At 40.6% G+C, this 21393-nt stretch overlaps 1 protein-coding gene across 1 annotated transcript in view; it reads right to left on the minus strand.

Annotated features, from left to right (window-relative positions):
- Positions 1–1494: 1494 nt before the first annotated feature.
- LOC118943990 (nectin-1-like) overlaps positions 1495–21393 on the minus strand; it is a 571645-nt gene continuing 551746 nt past the window's right edge. Inside the window, exon 9 of the mRNA XM_036961057.1 lies at positions 1495–2354. Within this exon, the coding sequence (XP_036816952.1) occupies positions 2109–2354 (246 nt within the window). The 3' untranslated portion in view covers positions 1495–2108. The remainder of the gene's footprint in view (positions 2355–21393) is intronic.

A 21393-nucleotide genomic window follows, 5' to 3' on the forward strand; every position in this document is an offset into this window, starting at 1 on the left:
AGAGAAAAGAGGTCCCTACTACTGTGGGAAGAGAAAAGAGGTTCCTACTACTGTGGGAAGAGAAAAGAGGTTCCTATCACTGTGGGAAGAGAAATGAGGTCCCTATCAATGTGGGAAGAGAAAAGAGGTCCCTATCAATGTGGGAAGAGAAAAGAGGTCCCTATCAATGTGGGAAGAGAAAGAGGTCCCTACTACTGTGGGAAGAGAAAAGAGCTCGCTATCACTGTGGGAAGAGAAAAGAGGTCCCTATCAATGTGGGAAGAGAAAAGAGGTCCCTACTACTGTGGGAGGAGAAAAGAGGTCGCTACTACTGTGGGAAGAGAAAAGAGGTCCCTATCAATGTGGGAAGAGAAAAGAGGTCCCTACTACTGTGGGAGGAGAAAAGAGGTCGCTATCACTGTGGGAAGAGAAAAGAGGTCCCTATCAATGTGGGAAGAGAAAAGAGGTCCCTATCAATGTGGGAAGAGAAAAGAGGTCGCTATCAATGTGGGAAGAGAAAAGAGGTCCCTATCAATGTGGGAAGAGAAAAGAGGTCCCTATCAATGTGGGAAGAGAAAAGAGGTCCCTACTACTGTGGGAGGAGAAAAGAGGTCGCTACTACTGTGGGAAGAGAAAAGAGGTCCCTATCAATGTGGGAAGAGAAAAGAGGTCCCTATCAATGTGGGAAGAGAAAAGAGGTCCCTATCAATGTGGGTAGAGAAAAGAGGTCCCTATCAATGTGGGAAGAGAAAAGAGGTCCCTATCAATGTGGGAAGAGAAAAGAGGTCGCTATCAATGTGGGAAGAGAAAAGAGGTCCCTATCAATGTGGGAAGAGAAAAGAGGTCCCTACTACTGTGGGAGGAGAAAAGAGGTCCCTATCAATGTGGGAAGAGAAAAGAGGTCGCTACTACTGTGGGAAGAGAAAAGAGGTCCCTATCAATGTGGGAAAAGAAAAGAGGTCCCTATCAATGTGGGAAGAGCAAAGAGGTCCCTATCAATGTGGGAAAAGAAAAGAGGTCCCTATCAATGTGGGAAGAGCAAAGAGGTCCCTATCAATGTGGGAAGAGAAAAGAGGTCGCTATCAATGTGGGAAGAGAAAAGAGGTCCCTACTACTGTGGGAAGAGAAAAGAGGTCCCTATCAATGTGGGAAGAGAAAAGAGGTTCCTATCACTGTGGGAAGAGAAATGAGGTCCCTATCAATGTGGGAAGAGAAAAGAGGTTCCTACTACTGTGGGAAGAGAAAAGAGGTTCCTATCACTGTGGGAAGAGAAATGAGGTCCCTATCAATGTGGGAAGAGAAAAGAGGTTCCTATCACTGTGGGAAGAGAAAAGAGGTTCCTACTACTGTGGGAAGAGAAAAGAGGTCCCTATCAATGTGGGAAGAGAAAAGAGGTTCCTATCACTGTGGGAAGAGAAAAGAGGTTCCTACTACTGTGGGAAGAGAAAAGAGGTCCCTATCAATGTGGGAAGAGAAAATAGGTCCCTATCAATGTGGGAAGAGAAAAGAGGTCCCTATCAATGTGGGAAGAGAAAAGAGGTCCCTATCAATGTGGGAAGAGAAAGGAGGTTCCTACTACTGTGGGAAGAGAAAAGAGGTTCCTATCACTGTGGGAAGAGAAATAGTAAGAAATAGAAGAAAATAACATCTCGAGTGACACAGTGGTGTATATTGTACATTGTTGAACACTTGGCAAAAGTCAAAAATGAACATATACAAGGATATGGAAGCAATCAAGACATTGAGGACAGCTATTTGAAGAACACACCTACAGTAGCGTGGTGAGGGTGAGGTGAGACTGAGTGGAGTGGAACGTGACGGCAGTGGTGTCTACAATAACAGCACAAGATGAGGGGTCCTACTGACAGCCTCGGTGGAACATGCAGTGCACAACACACAAGGTTTTAAGGTCCACAAACTACTGACACTTCCATCATAGCAGGGGATGCCCACTCCATCATCAGGCTCATAGAAACAGAGAGAGAGAGAGAGGTGGTTGGCGGGGAGGGGGGGGGGGCATAGCATTCACACCCTTAGAGCAAAGCTTGGTGTAGCTTCCGGTATTTCAGGTTACACCAGCTCTGATGATGGCTCTTAATGGGCTGGAGCTCCAGATTGATTTTGGGGCGTCACACGGACTGCTCCTTAGGGAAGAGGGGTCGTGGAGCCTCGCCCTGCCCTTGGCCTTGGGCAGGGTAGCTGGCGGGGTACAGGGGGTTGTTGGACGGAGGATGTGTGTAGGGATTTTGGGGTAAGAAGGTAACGGGAGGGGGGTAGGCCTGAGTTGGTTGTGACTCGAGACAGTGTTCCTTGTTGTAGACTCGATGGTAGCTCACATGTTCAGCCGGGTTTGATAGTTCGTGTCTCCCACAGTTCTGTGGAAACAAAGACAGAATGAAAACAAACTTTACATAAAGATGTTGTTTTTATACGTCCGCGTAGTAACACTGCTGCTCCACTAGTTACAACAGCTTTCCACCAATAGTATTTACAGTGTGACTACAGTTCTGACAACATTTCTTCAACAAGCGACGGGGGACGGGGGGGGATCAGTCAGGATGAGGACAAGTAGCACGTATCCTCCTCTCACTTGGCTTGGATAGCAACAAAGTACATTCATAGTGAAATGATGTATTTTGTTACATCATTTTGCACAGTAATGCCTCCAAAAATAGATGCTTTGAGTGTATAAAAGAAAGTGCTACAAAATGCACAAAAAATGGCTCACATCTCCTATATGTCATCATGATACCTACATCCCATTTATCAAGATTATTTTGATGATCTGTGCATTTGTTTTTATGTTTAGTAATAGTTGTTGGTTCTCTAATGTTTTTTCATTACCACTATGGACCGTCCTCCTAACAGGTCATAATGATCACCTACTGTAGACACCTGCAGATACAAAAACTACGGCTTGGCGCGCTGATGAAGGCAGAACTGCCAAAATGCATTAGCCTGTCCTGACAAAAATAAAAAGGTGAAATTAGGTATTTTTTGTCCTTTTTAAATAAACTTGGGGGGGTGGGTAACGATGCTTCGTGGGTGTCAGTTGTCTATATTTACAGAGGGTCCCTGGTTCGAGCCCGGGCATGGGCGAGGGGACCCACTAAAGCTATACTGTTACATTGATGCTGTTGGCCCGGATCACTGGTTGCTGCGGAAAAGGAGGAGGTCAAAAGGGGGGTGAGTGTAACTGATGTGAAACGACTAGCTAGTTAGCGGTGGTGCGCGCTAATAGCGTTTCAATCGGTGACGTCACTCGCTCGGAGACCTTAAAGTAGTTGTTCCCCTTGCTCTGCAAGGGCTGCGGATTTTGTGGAGCGATGGGTAACGATGCTTCGTGGGTGTCAGTTGTCTGTTCGAGCCCGGGTCGGGGCGAGGAGGGGGACGAAAGTTATACTGTTACACCACTGTTTCCCAAAGTTAGTTTTGTCCTCGCTTGACTTTTTTCCATTCAACTTTTTCACCCCAGACTTCATCTGGAATGGATCTGCAGTATCTCCTCCAGGAGAAAAAGCTATGTAATATTACACCTTCTCATTGCAGTCGCTGTAGTCATAATATACAGGAGAACTATTACCTTAATGTGAGGATAGCCGAGTTGCAAGCCCGGCTTCAGATGCAAATGTTAGACAAGGGCAATTTAAGGATGATACAGCGTCTATGCCACCAGTAAAGACGGGTAGTAGTGTTAGTACCCCTGCACTGTCCCCCTGCGCTGTCCCCCTGCACTGTTCCCCTGCACTGTCCCCCTGTACTGTCCCCCTGCGCTGTCCCCCTCTACTGTCCCCCTGCACTGTCCCCCTGTACTGTCCCCCTGCACGGTCCCCCTGCACGGTCCCCCTGCGCTGTCCCCCTGCGCTGTCCCCCTGTGCTGTCCCCCTGCACTGTCCCCCTGCACTGTCCCCCTACACGGTCGCCCTGCACGGTCCCCCTGCGCTGTCCCCCTGCACTGTCCCCCTGCAGTACCCCTGCACGGTACCCCTGCACGGTACCCCTGCACGGTCCCCCTAGACTGTCCCCCTGTACTGTCCCCCTGCACGATCCCCCTGCACGGTCCCCCTGCGCTGTCCCCCTGCACTGTCCCCCTGCACTGTCCCCCTGCACTGTCCCCCGCACTGTCCCCCTGCACTGTCCCCCTGCACTGTCCCCCTGCACTGTCCCCGCAGCCGGACAATTTTCTCACGGCTTCTGGAGGGAAATTCAGTCGGCATGCTCAACCTGTGTTGCTCATTCAGCCGATAGAAACTTTCAACCGGTTTTCCTCACTAAGCAATGAGTCGGAGTCAGAGACCAAGGTCTCTCCTCCACCCGTTACGGGGTCTGAGCCGCCGAAGCCTCCCACCGTTAGCTCTGGTGAAATGAAAACCCAAGTCATTGGTGACTCCATTATCAATATTAGACTGAAAAATAATCATTCAGTGATCATACCGACGTAAAGGCTAATCTGAGGCTGGTGCTGTCTGAGGATGGTGCTGTCTGAGGATGGTGCTGTCTGAGGATGGTGCTGTCTGAGGATGGTGCTGTCTGAGGCTAGTGCTGTCTGAGGATGGTGCTGTCTGAGGATGGTGCTGTCTGAGGCGGATTCTGTCTGAGGATGGTGCTGTCTGAGGCTGATGCTGTCTGAGGCTAGTGCTGTCTGAGGATGGTGCTGTCTGAGGCTGGCGAGTGTAGAGAGTAGAGGGGTTATCTAAGTCGGCACCAACAATGTTAGGATGAAAAAGACAAATCAAAACAATTGAAGTATTATTTGTCACATACACAGGTTTAGCAGATGTCATTGCGGGTGTAGCGAAATGCTTCTAGCTCCAACAGTGCAGTAATCTCTAACAAGATACATATAACTTTACACACAATCTAAAGTAAAGGAATGCAATTAAGAATATATAACATAATTATTCACCCCCTGCCCCTAAAGTCAATACTTTGTAGAGCCAACTGTTGCAGCAAATACAGATGCAAGTCTCTTGGGGTATGTCTCTATAATTAGGGATTTTTATTTTGTAAATTTTTGCCTAAAATGACATACCAAAACTGCCTGTAGCTCAGGCCCTGAAGCAAGCATATGCATATTCTTGGTACCATTTGAAAGCAAACACTTTGCAGTTTGTGGACATGTGAATTGAATGTAGGAGAATATAACACAATAGATCTGGTAGAAGATCATACAAAGAAAAAAACAATATTTCTTTCGACAACAATCTTTGAAATGCAAGAGAAAGGTCCCACATCTAGCCATCACGCTGGTTGTAATTCCAATGGTGTCCACGAGATGGCAGCAGTGTATGTGCAAAGCTTCAGACAGATAACTTAAAGTATGAGCAAACTATATGGCATTTAGTGTGAAGTCACACTGCTACATTTGGGCAAATCGTGAAGGAGACTTTTGCATTCATATCACATTTTTCTGCAAGAATGGACTTTGATTTAGCTTTTCCAGTATTAGTAGCCACATTATCACATCACATTACTGCACCTGTACATAGCCCACCTATAATTTAGCCCAAACAACTACCTCTTTCCCTACTGTATTTTATTTATTTATTTATTTTGCTCCTTTGCACCCCATTATTTTTATTTCTACTTTGCACATTCTCCCATTGCAAATCTACCATTCCAGTGTTTTACTTGCTATATTGTATTTACTTTGCCACCATGGCCTTTTTGCCTTTACCTCCCTTATCTCACCTCATTTGCTCACATCGTATATAGACTTGTTTATACTGTATTATTGACTGTATGTTTGTTTTACTCCATGTGTAACTCTGGGTCGTTGTATGTGTCGAACTGCTTTGCTTTATCTTGGCCAGGTCGCAATTGTAAATGAGAACTTGTTCTCAACTTGCCTACCTGGTTAAATAAAGGTGAAATAAATAAAATAAATAAAATTATAAGTTCAACATTTGCAAAACAACTAGTTTCCAAAAGGAAAAGGCATGCTGTCGTACAAGATTAGCAGCTACATTTTACAACATATACAGGGTTTCTGGATACTTCCGTAAAGCCCAGCTCATTGGCTATCTAGCTAGCTTTGTTAGTCCCCGATCGATGCCATGAAGAAGTCGCTCTCTGGCCAAATATGGTGTCCTATAGGATATACTACACCACTAATGATATAGTGAAGTCTGGCTACGTTCTAGGATCTCTGAGGAATTAATATGAACGTGATTTGACTGGTTGAAACAACGTTTAGGGTGAGATTTTCACAGATTCCTTTCTTTGCAAATTGAACGAGTGGAAATGCAAAATCAATCGTGCATGCTATATGGACCTTTTTAGGATATGATGAAGGATTTTATCTAACAAAACCACACTTCATGTTCTCCCTGGGACCCTTTGGATGATAAATCAGAATGTATCAGAACGCAAGATGTCAGAATGTAAGTACACATTTCACCTTCAAAAATCCTGCAATCGTGACACAAGGCGCTGCTTGATTTACAACTGTCCTGTTGACGGGACGCCAATCCCCAGCCACTGGGATTTTTGTCCATTCTTCAAGGCAATACTGCTCCAGCTCCTTCAAGTTGGATGGGATCCACTGGTGTATAGCAATCTTTAAGTTGTACCACAGATTCTCAATTGATTTGAGGTCTGGGCTTTGACAAGGCCATTCCAAGACTTTTAAATATTTCCCCTTAAACCACTTGAGTGTTGCTTTAGCAGTATGCTTAGGATCATTGTCCTGCTGGAAGGTGAACTTCCATCCCAGTCTCAAATCTCTGGAAGACTGAAACAGGCTTCCTTCAAGTATTTCCCTGTATTTAGCGCCATCCATCATTCCTTCAATTCCAACCGAGTTTCCCAATCCCTACTGATGAAAAACATCCCCACAGCATGATGCTGCCAACACCATGCTTCTCCGTCGGGATGGTGTTCTCAGGGTGAAGAGAGGTGTTGGGTTTGCGCCAGACAATAGTGTTTTCCTTGATGGCCAAAAAGCTCAATTTTAGTCTCACCTGACCAGAGTACCTTCTTCCATATGTTTGGGGAGTCTCCCACATGCCTTTTAGAGAACACCAAACAAGTTTGCTTATTTATTTCTGGCCACTCTTCCGTAAAGCCCAGCTCTGTGGAGTGTACGGCTTAAAGTGGTTCTATGGACAGATACTCCAATCTCCGCAGTGGAGCTTTGCAGCTCCTTCAGAGTTACTTTTGGTCTCTCTGATTCCCTTATGTTATCACAATCACACCTTGAGTAGTAAATCATGAAAAATACCCCCTGCCCTTCTTCTTCCCGGAGAGATATTTATATCTGTCTGCGCAATAAACTGAGAACCCAACTGGCTGAATGGACTCAAACACTATATCCCGAGAGAGCCACGGTTCCGTGAAACAGAGTATGCTACAATCCATGATGTCATTCTCTGAAAGGAAATCCTCGCCCTGAGCTCGTCAACTTTATTATCCAGAGACTGAACATTAGATAGTAATATACTGAACATTAGATAGTAATATACTGAACATTAGTAATATACTGAACATTAGATAGTAATATACTGAACATTAGATAGTAATATACTGAACATTAGATAGTAATATACTGAACATTAGATAGTAATATACTGAACATTAGATAGTAATATACTGAACATTAGATAGTAATATACTGAACATTAGCGAGTAACATACTGAACATTAGTAATATACTGAACATTAGATAGTAATATACTGAACATTAGATAGTAATATACTGAACACTAGATAGTAATATTCTGAACATTAGATAGTAATATACTGAACATTAGTAATATACTGAACATTAGATAGTAATATACTGAACATGAGTAATATACTAAACATTAGATAGTAATATACTGAACATTAGAGAGTAATATACTGAACATTAGATAGTAATGTACTGAACATTAGATAGTAATATACTGAACATTAGATAGTAATATACTGAACACTAGATAGTAATATTCTGAACATTAGATAGTAATATACTGAACATTAGTAATATACTGAACATTAGATAGTAATATACTGAACATGAGTAATATACTAAACATTAGATAGTAATATACTGAACATTAGATAGTAATATACTGAACATTAGATAGTAATATACTGAACATTAGATAGTAATATACTGAACATTAGCGAGTAATATACTGAACATTAGATAGTAATATACTGAACATTAGATAGTAATATACTGAACATTAGATAGTAATATGCTGAACATTAGATAGTAATATACTGAACACTAGATAGTAATATACTGAACATTAGATAGTAATATACTGAACATTAGATAGTAATATACTGAACATTAGATGGTAATTAGATAGTAATATACTGAACATTAGTAATATACTGAACATTAGATAGTAATATACTGAACATTAGATAGTAATATACAGAACATTAGATAGTAATATATTAAACATTAGTAATATACTGAACATTAGTAATATACTGAACATTAGATAGTAATATACTGAACATTAGTAATATACTGAACATTAGATAGTAATATACTGAACATTAGATAGTAATATACAGAACATTAGATAGTAATATACTGAACATTAGTAATATACAGAACATTAGATAGTAATATACTAAACATTAGTAATATACTGAACATTAGATAGTAATATACAGAACATTAGATAGTAATATATTAAACATTAGTAATATACTGAACATTAGATAGTAATATACTGAACATTAGATAGTAATATACTGAACATTAGTAATATACAGAACATTAGATAGTAATATACTGAACATTAGATAGTAATATACTGAACATTAGATAGTAATATACTGAACACTAGATAGTAATATACTGAACATTAGATAGTAATATACTGAACATTAGATAGTAATATACTGAACATTAGATAGTAATATACTGAACATTAGATAGTAATATACTGAACACTAGATAGTAATATACTGAACATTAGATAGTAATATATTGAACATTAGATAGTAATATACTGAACACTAGATAGTAATATACTGAACATCAGATAGTAATATCCTGAACATTAGATAGTAATATACTGAACATTAGATAGTAATATACTGAACATTAGATAGTAATATACTGAACATTAGATAGTAATATACTGAACATTAGATAGTAATATACTGAACATTAGATAGTAATATACTGAACATTAGTAATATACTGAACATTAGATATTAATATACTGAACATTAGATAGTTATATGCTGAAAATTAGTATTATACTGAACACTACACAGTAATATACTGAACATTAGATAGTAATATACTGAACATTAGATAGTAATATACTGAACATTAGTAATATACTGAACATTAGATAGTAATATACTGAACATTAGACAGTAACATACTGAACATTAGATAGTAATATACTGAACATTAGATAGTAATATACTGAACATCAGATAGTAATATACTGAACACTAGATAGTAATATACTGAACATTAGATAGTAATATACTGAACATTAGATAGTAATATACTGAACATTAGATAGTAATATACTGAACATTAGATAGTAATATACTGAACATTAGATAGTAATATACTGAACATAGATAGTACTATACTGAACACTAGATAGTAATATACTGAACATTAGATGGTAATTAGATAGTAATATACTGAACATTAGTAATATACAGAACATTAGATAGTAATATACTAAACATTAGTAATATACTGAACATTAGATAGTAATATACTGAACATTAGATAGTAATATACTGAACATTAGATAGTAATATACTGAACATTAGATAGTAATATACTGAACATTAGATAGTAATATGCTGAAAATTAGTAATATACTGAACACTACACAGTAATATACTGAACATTAGATAGTAATATACTGAACATTAGATAGTAATATACTGAACATTAGTAATATACTGAACATTAGATGGTAATATACTGAACATTAGATAGTAACATACTGAACATTAGATAGTAATATACTGAACATTAGATAGTAATATACTGAACATCAGATAGTAATATACTGAACACTAGATAGTAATATACTGAACATTAGATAGTAATATACTGAACATTAGATAGTAATATACTGAACATTAGATAGTAATATACTGAACATTAGATAGTAATATACTGAACATTAGATAGTAATATACTGAACATTAGATAGTAATATATTGAACATTAGATAGTAATATACTGAACACTAGATAGTAATATACTGAACATCAGATAGTAATATACTGAACATTAGATAGTAATATACTGAACATTAGATAGTAATATACTGAACATTAGATAGTAATATACTGAACATTAGATAGTAATATACTGAACATTAGATAGTAATATACTGAACACTAGATAGTAATATACTGAACATTAGATGGTAATTAGATAGTAATATACTGAACATTAGTAATATACAGAACATTAGATAGTAATATACTAAACATTAGTAATATACTGAACATTAGATAGTAATATACTGAACATTAGATAGTAATATACTGAACATTAGATAGTAATATACTGAACATTAGATAGTAATATACTGAACATTAGATAGTAATATGCTGAAAATTAGTAATATACTGAACACTACACAGTAATATACTGAACATTAGATAGTAATATACTGAACATTAGATAGTAATATACTGAACATTAGTAATATACTGAACATTAGATGGTAATATACTGAACATTAGATAGTAACATACTGAACATTAGATAGTAATATACTGAACATTAGATAGTAATATACTGAACATCAGATAGTAATATACTGAACACTAGATAGTAATATACTGAACATTAGATAGTAATATACTGAACACTAGATAGTAATATACTGAACACTAGATAGTAATATACTGAACACTAAATAGTAATATACTGAACACTACACAGTAATATACTGAACATAGATAGTAATATACTGAACACTAGATAGTAATATACTGAACATAGATAGTAATATACTGAACATTAGATAGTCATATACTGAACATTAGATAGTAATATACTGAACATTAGATAGTAATATACTGAACATTAGATAGTAATATACTGAACATTAGATGGTAATATACTGAACATTAGATAGTAATATACTGAACATTAGATAGTAATATACTGAACATCAGATAGTAATATACTGAACATTAGATGGTAATTAGATAGTAATATACTGAAAATTAGTAATATACAGAACATTAGATAGTAATATACTGAACATTAGATAGTAATATACTGAACATTAGATAGTAATGTACTGAACATTAGATAGTAATGTACTGAACATTAGATAGTAATTAGATAGTAATATACTGAAAATTAGTAATATGCTGAACATTAGGTAGTAATATACTGAACATTAGAGAGTAATATACTGAACATTAGCAATATACTGAACATTAGAGAGTAATATACTGAACATTAGTAATATACTGAACATCAGATTTTCATTACCGTCTGTATGTAATAACACAAAAAATGTCCTGGGGCTAATAAAGTAAGAAATATCACATAAAAACTAAATACTAAAAAAAGCTAGAAGCACAGCAGCCATATCCGTCGGCGTCATTATAAACACCAAGCTTCAGCAGGTAATTTAGCTGAATAGATTGTCTCTGGCCCCCTTCCAGTTAGGTGGAGTGATAAACTCTACTGCAGACTCGCAAAACTTAATCACTTAAACGCTGAAAACTGTTTTCGCCCCTCCCAAAAGATAGAATTTGCAGATAACTGTTAGCTTTTCTGGCAGCTTAGTGGAGTCTGCCACATGCACAGTCAGTGTAGTCAGCTCAGCTATGCCCATTGAGAAGTGTTTGTGCCTTGATCTTAGTCTGGCAAAACTTAACATGTCTGTGTTTGCCTTAGCAATCCCACTGGAAAAAATAACTCCTCCTTCCCCGTCATATTTTTAAGAGATTGTGATAACACCTCACATCTCAAAATAGGACTACCTAATGTAGTCCTAGCCACTTTAACTATGCCACTTTGTTTACATACTCATCTCATATGTATATACTGCACTCAATACCATCTACTGTATCTTGCCTATGCCGCTCTGTACCATCACTCATTCATATATCTTTATGTACATATTCTTCATCCCCTTACACTTGTGTCTATAAGGTAGTAGTTTTGGAATTGTTAGCTAGATTACTTGTTGGTTATTACTGCATTGTCGGAACTAGAAGCACAAGCATTTCGATACTCTCGCATTAACATCTGCTAGCCATGTGTATGTGACAAATAAAATTTGGTTTGATTTGATTTGATTTGATTTGTTAGATCCCTCACTTCCAAGACAGTCATTGTCAATGAACTAATCACTGATCATAATCTTGATGTGATTAGCCTGACTGAAACATGGCTCAAGCCTGATGAATTTACTGTCTTAAATGAGTCCCCCTGGTTACACTCGTGACCATATTCCCCAAGCATCCCACAAAAGTAGAGGTGTTGCCTACATTTATGACAGCAAATTTCAACTTACGACACAAAATACTGCGTTTTCGTCTTTTGAGGTTCTAGTCATGAAATCCATGCAGCCTGCTTAATCACTTTCTATAGCTACTGTTTACAGGCCTCCTGGGCCATACATAGCATTCTTCACTGAGTTCCCTCGATTCCTATTGGACCTATCGGACCTAGTCATGGCAAGATAATATTCACATTTTCGGTGACTTCAATATTCACATGGGAAAGTCCACAGACCCACTCTCAAAGGCTTTCGGAGCCATCATCAACTCAGTGGGTTTTACCCAACATGTATCTGGACCTACGCAGGAATAGATATTGTGGATCGTGGAATAGATATTGTGGACTGAATAGTTTTTACCTCATAATCCTGGGTTATTGGACCATCATTGTATTACATTCGCAACAAACAATTTGCTCAGATTCCAACCAAGGATTATCAAGAGCCACATTATAAATTCTCGGAGAAAGAAGATTCCTTGACACCCTTCTAGACACCCTTCTAGACTCGCTCCACCTACCCAAGGAAGTCAGAGTACAACAAATGTTACCACCTAACCAAGGATTTAAACTTAATTTTGCCTAATAGCCTAGATGCAGTCTCACTGTGAGTCACATGAAACTAGCTAAAGGTGGCAGAAATAAAGACAAACCTTCCCCTGGATCATGTTTTTAACCATCATCCAACATTGAATCTACTATTCCTCAAAAAAACTACTTCAAAAGCTGTTCCTCAGCAACTCACTTTCTTCCTGAAGACAAATATTGTATACAAAACACTGCAGTCTGGTTTTAGACCCCATCATAGCACTGAGACTCGTGAAAGGTGGTAAATTACCTTTTAATGGAGTCAGACCGAGGCTCTGCATCTGTCCTCGTGTTCCTAGACCTTAGTGCTGCTTTTGATACCATCGATCACGACATTCTTTCGGAGCTATTGGAAGTGCAAATTGGTTTACGGCTGGTTTAGATCTTATCTGAAGGAAAAATATACGTATGTCTCTGTTGATGGTTTGTCCTCTGACAAATCAATGGTTCGTTACTGTGTTCCTCAAGGTTCCGTTTTAGGACCACTATTGTTTCAATTGTTCATACCTATCTCTCCAATTTGGTCCTGTCATACATACCTACACCTACACTATAGTCACAAGGCACCTAGAATTTCTAAGCAAACAGTTGCAGGCAGGGCTTTCCTCCTACAGAGCTCCTTTTTTAATGGAATGGTCTGCCTATACATGCGAGAGACACAGACTTTAAGTTAACCTTTAAGTCTTTAACCTCTTGAGTGTAGGGGGAGTGTTTTGATGTTTGGATGAAAAATGTACCCAAATGAAACTGCCTATTTCTCAGGCCCAGAATCTAGAATATGCATATAATTGACAGCTTAGGATAGAAAACAGTCTAAAGTTTCCAAAACTGTCAAAATAATGTCTGTGATTATAACAGAACTGATATTGCAGGCGAAAACCGGAGGAAAATCCAACCCGGAGGTGCTGTTTTTCCTGAAAGCTCTCTGTTCCATTGCCTGCCTTTGCTCCATTTAAAGGGATGTCAACCAGATTCCTTTTCCTATGGCTTCCCCATGGTGTGAACAGTCTTTAGACATAGTTTCAGGCTTTTATTTTGAAAAATTATAGAGAAAGATCATTGTATGGCTGGGTGCCAGCAGCGCAACATTTTGGAGCAGACATTTCTCTCTCTCTCTCTCCTATTGAAGAAGCTACAGTCCCAGTCAACCGCATCTGCAGTTTCGACCTCTGAATGTTCGGCTATGAAAAGCCAACTGTAATTTACTCCTGAGGTGAGTTGAACCTGTTGAACCTTCTATAAGCACTGTGATTATTATTTAACCCTGCTGGTCATCTATAAACATTTCAACATCTTGAAAAACGATCTGGCCTTAATGGCCATTTACTGTTATAATCTCCACCCGACACAGCCAGAAGAGGACTGGCCACTCCTCAGAGCCTGGTTCCTCTCTAGGTTTCTTCCTAGGTTCCTACCTTTCTAGGGTTTTTTTTCCTAGCTACTGTGCATCTAAGTCTGCATTGCTTGCTCTTTAAGGTTTTAGGCTGGACTCCTTGTGACATCTGCAAACTAGTGCTCTCAAAATGTATCCTGATGTCGGCTAACTTAGCTAGCTAACATACATTCTGAGAAAACAACTCACATTAAGTGGTACGCTAGCTAGCTAGCAACATTTGGTGTTCAATGAGACTGAGAATTAGCTAACCAGAAAAGTACTCTAAAAGGCTCTGCATTTCAGGAATCACAAGGATGATCCCTACTCCTGATGCACTGTGAAATTATACTGAACAAAAACAAATAGGTCCAATGTTTCATGAGCTGAAATAAAAGATCTCAAAATTTTCCATACGCACAAAAACCTTATTTCTATTAAATGGTGTGCACAAATTTGCTTACATCCCTGTTAGTGAGCATTTATCCCTTGCCAAAATAATCCATCCACCTGACAGGTGTGGCATATCAAAAGCTGATTAAACAGCATCACCATTACACAGGTGCACCTTGTGCTGGGGACAATAAAATGGCACTCTAAAATGTGAAGTTTTGTCACACAACACAAAACCAAGGATGTCTCAAGTTTTGAGGGAGCCTGCAATTGGCATGCTGACTGCTGGAATGTCCATCAGAGCTGTTGCCAGATCATTTAAAGTACATTTCTGTACCATAAACCGCCTACAACGTCATTTTAGAGAATTTGGCAGTATGTTCAACCTTCCTTACAACCACACCCCACATGTAACCAGTCCAGCCCAGGACCTCCACATCTGGCTTCTTCTCCTGGGGTTCGTCTGAGACCAGCCACCCAGACTGCTGATTAAACTGAGGAGTATTTTTGTCTGTAATAAAGCCCTTTTGTGGGGAAAAGCTGATTATGATTGACCGAGTGGGAGGGCCAGTCTCCCCAGTGAGCAGGAGTGTCTCCCCAGTGGGTGGGCCATTATCCCAGCGGGTGGGTCAGTCTCCCCAGTGGGTGGGCCAGTCTCCCCAGTGGGTGGGCCAGTCTCCCCAGTGGGTGGGTCAGTCTCCCCAGTGGTGGGCCAGTCTCCCCAGTGGGTGGGCCAGTCTCCCCAGAGGGTGGGCCAGTCTCCCCAGCGGGTGGGCCAGTCTCCCCAGAGGGTGGGCCAGTCTCCCCAGTGGGTGGGCCAGTCTCCCCAGTTGGTGGGCCAGTCTCCCCAGAGGGTGGGCCAGTCTCCCCAGCAGGTGGGCCAGTCTCCCCAGTGGGTGGTCCAGTCTCCCCAGTGGATGGGTCTATGCCCTCCCTGGCCCACCCATGCTGCCTCCCAGCCCTGTCATGTGAAATCCATAGATTAGGGCCTAATGTAACTCAAAAAACTAGTTGAAATGTGATTAAATGTGAAGATACAGTACAGTACTTATTTCTTGTTAATTGATAGCTACAGTTTTACTCTCTAATTTGAAATAGAAATAATTGAACACGTCTGATCTGAATTTTCACCGCAGTGGCTTGCGAAAGTATTCACCCCATGGCATTTGTCCTATTTTGTTGCCTTACAACCTGGAATTAAAACAGATTTTGGGGCAGGGGTTTGTATCATTTCATTTACACAACATGCCTATCACTTTGAAGATGCAAAATGGGTTTTATTTAGGATGATCCCAGATCTGTTCTTATACGGCAGGGGAAACCTATGGTAAACGCTGTGTTAAAGTGTATTGTCAATTGTATGGTCAAGACTATGGTAAAGACTTTGGTAAAGACTATGGTAAAGGGTATGGTAAAGACTATGGTAAAGGATATGGTAAAGGGTATGGTAAAGACCATGGTAAAGGGTATTGTAAAGACTATGGTAAAGGGTATGGTAAAGACTATGGTAAAGACTATTGTAAAGGGTATGGTAAAGGGTATGGTAAAGACTATGGTAAAGGGTATGGTAATATGTATGGTAAAGGGAATGGTAAAGACTATGGTAAAGACTATGGTAAAGACTATGGTAAAGGTTATGATAAAGACTATGGTAAAGACTATGGTAAAGGGTATGGTAAAGGGTATGGTGAAGGGTATGGTAAAGACTATGGTAAAGGGTATGGTAAAGACTATGGTAAAGGGTATGGTAAAGACAATGGTAAAGGGTATGGTAAAGACTATGGTAAAGGGCATGGTAAAGACTATGGTAAAGGGTATGGTAAAGACAATGGTAAAGGGTATGGTAAAGACTATGGTAAAGACTATGGGAAAGGGTATGGTAAAGACTATGGTAAAGGGTATGGTAAAGACTATGGTAAAGACTATGGTACAGACTATGGTAAAGACTATGGTAAAGGGTATGGTAAAGGGTATGGTAAAGACTATGGTAAAGGGTATGGTAAAGACTACGGCAAAGACTATGGTAAAGGGTATGGTAAAGGGTATGGTAAAGACTATGGTAAAGGATATGGTAAAGAATTATGGTAAAGACTATGGTAAAGGGTATGGTAAAGGGTATGGTAAAGACTATGGTAAAGACTATGGTAAAGACTATGGTAAAGGGTATGGTAAAGGGTATGGTAAAGGGTATGGTAAAGACTATGGTACATTGTATGGTAAAGGTTATGGTAAAGGGTATGGTAAAGACTATGGTACATGGTATGGTAAAGGGTATGGTAAAGGGTATGTTAAATGCTATTTTTTTTATTCACCTTTATTTAAGCAGGTAGACCAGTTGAGAACAAGTTCTCATGTACAACTGCAACGTGGCCAAGATAGAGCAAAGCAGTTCGACACATACAGCAAGACAGAGTTACACATCGAGTAAACCCAATATACAGACAATAATACAGTAGAAAAAAAAAGGCCATGGTGGCAAAGTAAATACAATATAGCAAGTTAAACACTGGAATGGTAGATTTGCAGTGGAATAATGTGCAAAGTAGAGATAGAAATAATGGGGTGCAAAGGAGCAAAATAAAAAAATTAATACAGTAGGGGATGAGGTAGCTGTTTGGGCTAAATTATAGATGGGCTATGCACAGGTGCAGAAATCTGTGAGATGCTCTGACAGCTGGTGCTTAAAGCTAGTGAGGGAGATAAGTGTTTCCAGTTTCAGAGATTTTTGTAGTTCGTTCCAGTCATTGGCAGCAGAGAAGGAGAGGCGGCCAAAGGAAGAATTGGTTTTGGGGGTGACCAGAGAGATATACCTGCTGGAGCTGCTACGGTGCTGCTACGGTGACCAGCGAGCTGAGATAAGGGGGGACTTTACCTAGCAGGGTGTTGTAGATGACCTGGAGCCAGTGGGTTTGGCGATGAGTATGAAGCGAGGGCCTGCCAACGAGAGCGTACAGGTCTCAGTCGTGGGTAGTATATGGGGCTTTGGTGACAAAACGGATTGCACTGTGATAGACTGCATCCAATTTATTGAGTACGGTATTGGAGGCTATTTTGTAAATGACATTGCCGAAGTCGAAGATCGGTAGGATGGTCAGTTTTACAAGGGTATGTTTGGCAGCATGAGTGAAGATGCTTTGTTGCGAAATAGGAAGCCAATTCTATATGCCGGGGCGGCAGGGTAGCCTAGTGGTTAGAGTGTTGGACTAGTAACCGGAAGGTTGCGAGTTCAAACCCCCGAGCTGACAAGGTACAAATCTGTCGTTCTGCCCCTGAACAGGCAGTTAACCCACTGTTCCCAGGCCGTCATTGAAAATAAGAATTTGTTCTTAACTGACTTGCCTGGTTAAATAAAGGTAAAATAAAAATAAAAAATTTAACTAGGTAGTTGTCCACATATTCTAAGTTAGAACCGTCCAGAGTAGTGATGTTGGACGGAAGGGCAGGTGCAGGCAGCGATCGGTTGAAAAGCATGCATTTAGTTTTACATGTATTTAAGAGTAATTGGAGGCCACGGAAGGAGAGTTGTATGCCATTGAAGCTCGTCTGGAGGGTTGTTAACACAGTGTCCAAAGAATGGCCAGAAGTATACAGAATGGTGTCGTCTGCGTAGAGGTGGATCAGAGACTCACCAGCAGCAAGAGCAACATCATTGAGGTATACAGAGAAGAGAGTCGGTCCAAGAATTGAACCCTGTGGCACCCCCATAGAGACTGCCAGAGGCCCGGAAAACAGGCCCTCCGATTTGACACACTGAACTCTATCAGAGAAGTAGTTGGTGAACCAGGCGAGACAATCATTTGAGAAACCAATGCTATCGAGTCTGCCCATGAGGATGTGGTGATTGACAGAGTCAAAAGCCTTGGCCAGGTCAATAAATACGGCTGCACAGTATTGTTTCTTATCAATGGTGGTTAAGATATCGTTTAGGACCTTGAGCGTGGATGAGGTGCACCCATGACCAGCTCGGAAACCAGATTGCATAGCGGAGAAGGTGCGGTGGGATTCGAAATGGTCGGTAATCTGTTTGTCGACTTGGCTTTCGAAGACCTTAGAAAGGAAGGGTGGGATAGATAAAGGTCTGTAGCAGTTTGGGTCAAGAGTGTCCACCCCTTTGAAGAGGGGGATGACCGCAGCTGCTTTCCAATCTTTGGGAATATCAGACGACACGAAAAAGGGGTTGAACAGGCTAGTAATATGGGTTGCAACAATTTCGGCAGATAATTTTAGAAAGAAAGGGTCCAGATTGTCTAGCCCGGCTGATTTGTAGGGGTTCAGATGTTGCAGCTCCTTCAGAACATCAGCTGACTGGATTTGAGAGAAGGAGAAATGGGGAAGGCTTGAGCGAGTTGCTGTGAGGGGTGCAGTGCTGTTGACCATGGTAGAGGTAGCCAGGTGGAACGCATGGCAAGCCGTAGAAAAATGCCTTTTGAAATTCTCAATTATAGTGGATTTATCGGTGGTGACAGTGTTTCCTATCCTCAGTGCAGTGGGCAGCTGGGAGGAGGTGTTCTTATTCTCCATGGACTTTACAGTTTTTTCAGTTTGTGTTGCAGGAAGCAAATTTCTGCTTGAAAAAGCTAGCCTTGGCTCTTCTAACTGCCTGTGTATATTGGTTTCTAGCTTCCCTGAAAAGTTGCATATCACGGGGGTTGTTCAATGCTAATGCAGAACGCCATAGGATGTGTTTGTGTTGGTTAAGGGCAGTCAGGTCTGGAGAGAACCAAGGGCTGTATCTGTTCCTGGTTCTACATTTCTTGAATGGAGCATGCTTATTTAAGATGGTGAGGAAGGCATTTAAAAAAAAAATAACTAGGCGTCCTCTACTGACGGGATGTGGTCAATATCCATCCAGGATACCCCGGCCAGGTCGATTAAAAAGGCCTGCTCGCTGAAGTGTTTCAGGGAGCGTTTGACAGTGATGAGTGGAGGTCGTTTGACCGCAGACTCATTACGGATGAAGGCAATGGGGCAGTGATCGCTGAGATCTTGGTTGAAGACAGCAGAGTTGTATTTAGAGGGCAAGTTGGTTAGGATGATATCTATGAGGGTGCCCGTGTTTACGGCTTTGGGGTGGTACCTGGTAGGATTGATCATTTGATCATTGATCATTTGTGTGAGATTGAGGGCATCAAGCTTAGATTGTAGGATGGCTGGGGTGATAAGCATGTCACAGTTTAGGTCACCTAGCAGCACAAGCTCTGAAGATAGATGGGGGCAATCAGTTCACATATGGTGTCCAGAGCACAGCTGGGGGCTGAGGGTGGTCTATAGCAGGTGGCAGCGTTGAGAGACTTGTTTTTAGAGAGGTTGATTTTTAAAAGTAGAAGTTCAAATTGTTTGGGTACAGACCTGGATAGTAGGACAGAACTGTGCAGGCTATCTCTGCAGTAGATTGCAACACCGCCCCATTTGGCCGTTCTATCTTGTCTGAAAATGTTGTAGTTGGGATGGAGATTTCAGAATTTTTGGTGGTCTTCCTAAGCCAGGATTCAGACACAGCCAGAACATCCGGGTTGGCAGAGTGTGCTAAAGTAGTGAATAAAACAAACTTAGGGAGGAGACTTCTAATGTTAACATGCTTGAAACCAAGGCTTTTACGGTTACAGAAGTCATCAAAAGAAAGTGCCTGGGGAATAGGAGTGGTGCTAGGCACTGGAGGGATTCACCTCTACATGGATTCACCTCTACATCACTAGAGGAACAGAGGAGGAGTAGGATAAGGGTACGGCTAAAAGCTATGAGAATTCGTAGAACAGAGAGTTAAAGGAGGATTCTGGGGGTGATGAAATAGCTTCAAGGTATAATGTACAGACAAAGGTATGGTAAGATGTGAATACAGTGGAGGTAAACCTAGGTATTGAGTGATGATGAGAGAGATATTGTCTCTAGAGACATCATTGAAACCAGGTGATGTCATTGCATGTGTGGGTGGTGGAACTGAAAGGTTGGATAAGGTATAATGAGCAGGGCTATAGGCTCTACAGTGAAATAAGCCAATAAACACTAACCAGAGCAGCAATGGACAAGGCATATTGACTTTAAGGAGAGGCATGCTTAGCCGAGTGATCATAAGGGTCCAGTGAGTAGTGAGGTTGGTTGGGGTCACGGCGATTCAGACAGCTAGCCGGGCCATCGGTAGCAAGCTAGCATAGGATGGAGGTCTGTTATTAGCCACCTTGTGCATTTCCGTCGGTAGATTACTGGAGTTCCGTGTGGTAGAGGGGATCAATCCAACTGTTAAAATAGATGTAGTTATAGTGACCCAAGAAAATTGTCCAATAGATCTATTCAGAGAGCAGCCGATAAGACAGCTAACGATTAGCGGGCCACAGATGGGAGTTCCGGTAACGTCGTGAAGGAGGGGCAAGTTGGATAACTCCCGTGGGCAGATAACGTTGGTAGTCCAGTTGTGAAGGTCCGGTGGGGCTCCGCATCGGCAGGAAAACGGGTCTGGATAGGTGATTGTAACCCAGGAGTGGCTGATGGAACTCTTCAGCTGGCTACGGTAAAGGCTATATATAGTAAAGGCTATAGTAAAGGCTATAGCAAAGGCTATATATAGTAAAGGCTATAGTAAAGGCTATATATAGTAAAGGCT

Source organism: Oncorhynchus mykiss, chromosome 24, assembly GCF_013265735.2.
Source record: "Oncorhynchus mykiss isolate Arlee chromosome 24, USDA_OmykA_1.1, whole genome shotgun sequence".
Classification (NCBI taxonomy): domain Eukaryota; kingdom Metazoa; phylum Chordata; class Actinopteri; order Salmoniformes; family Salmonidae; genus Oncorhynchus; species Oncorhynchus mykiss.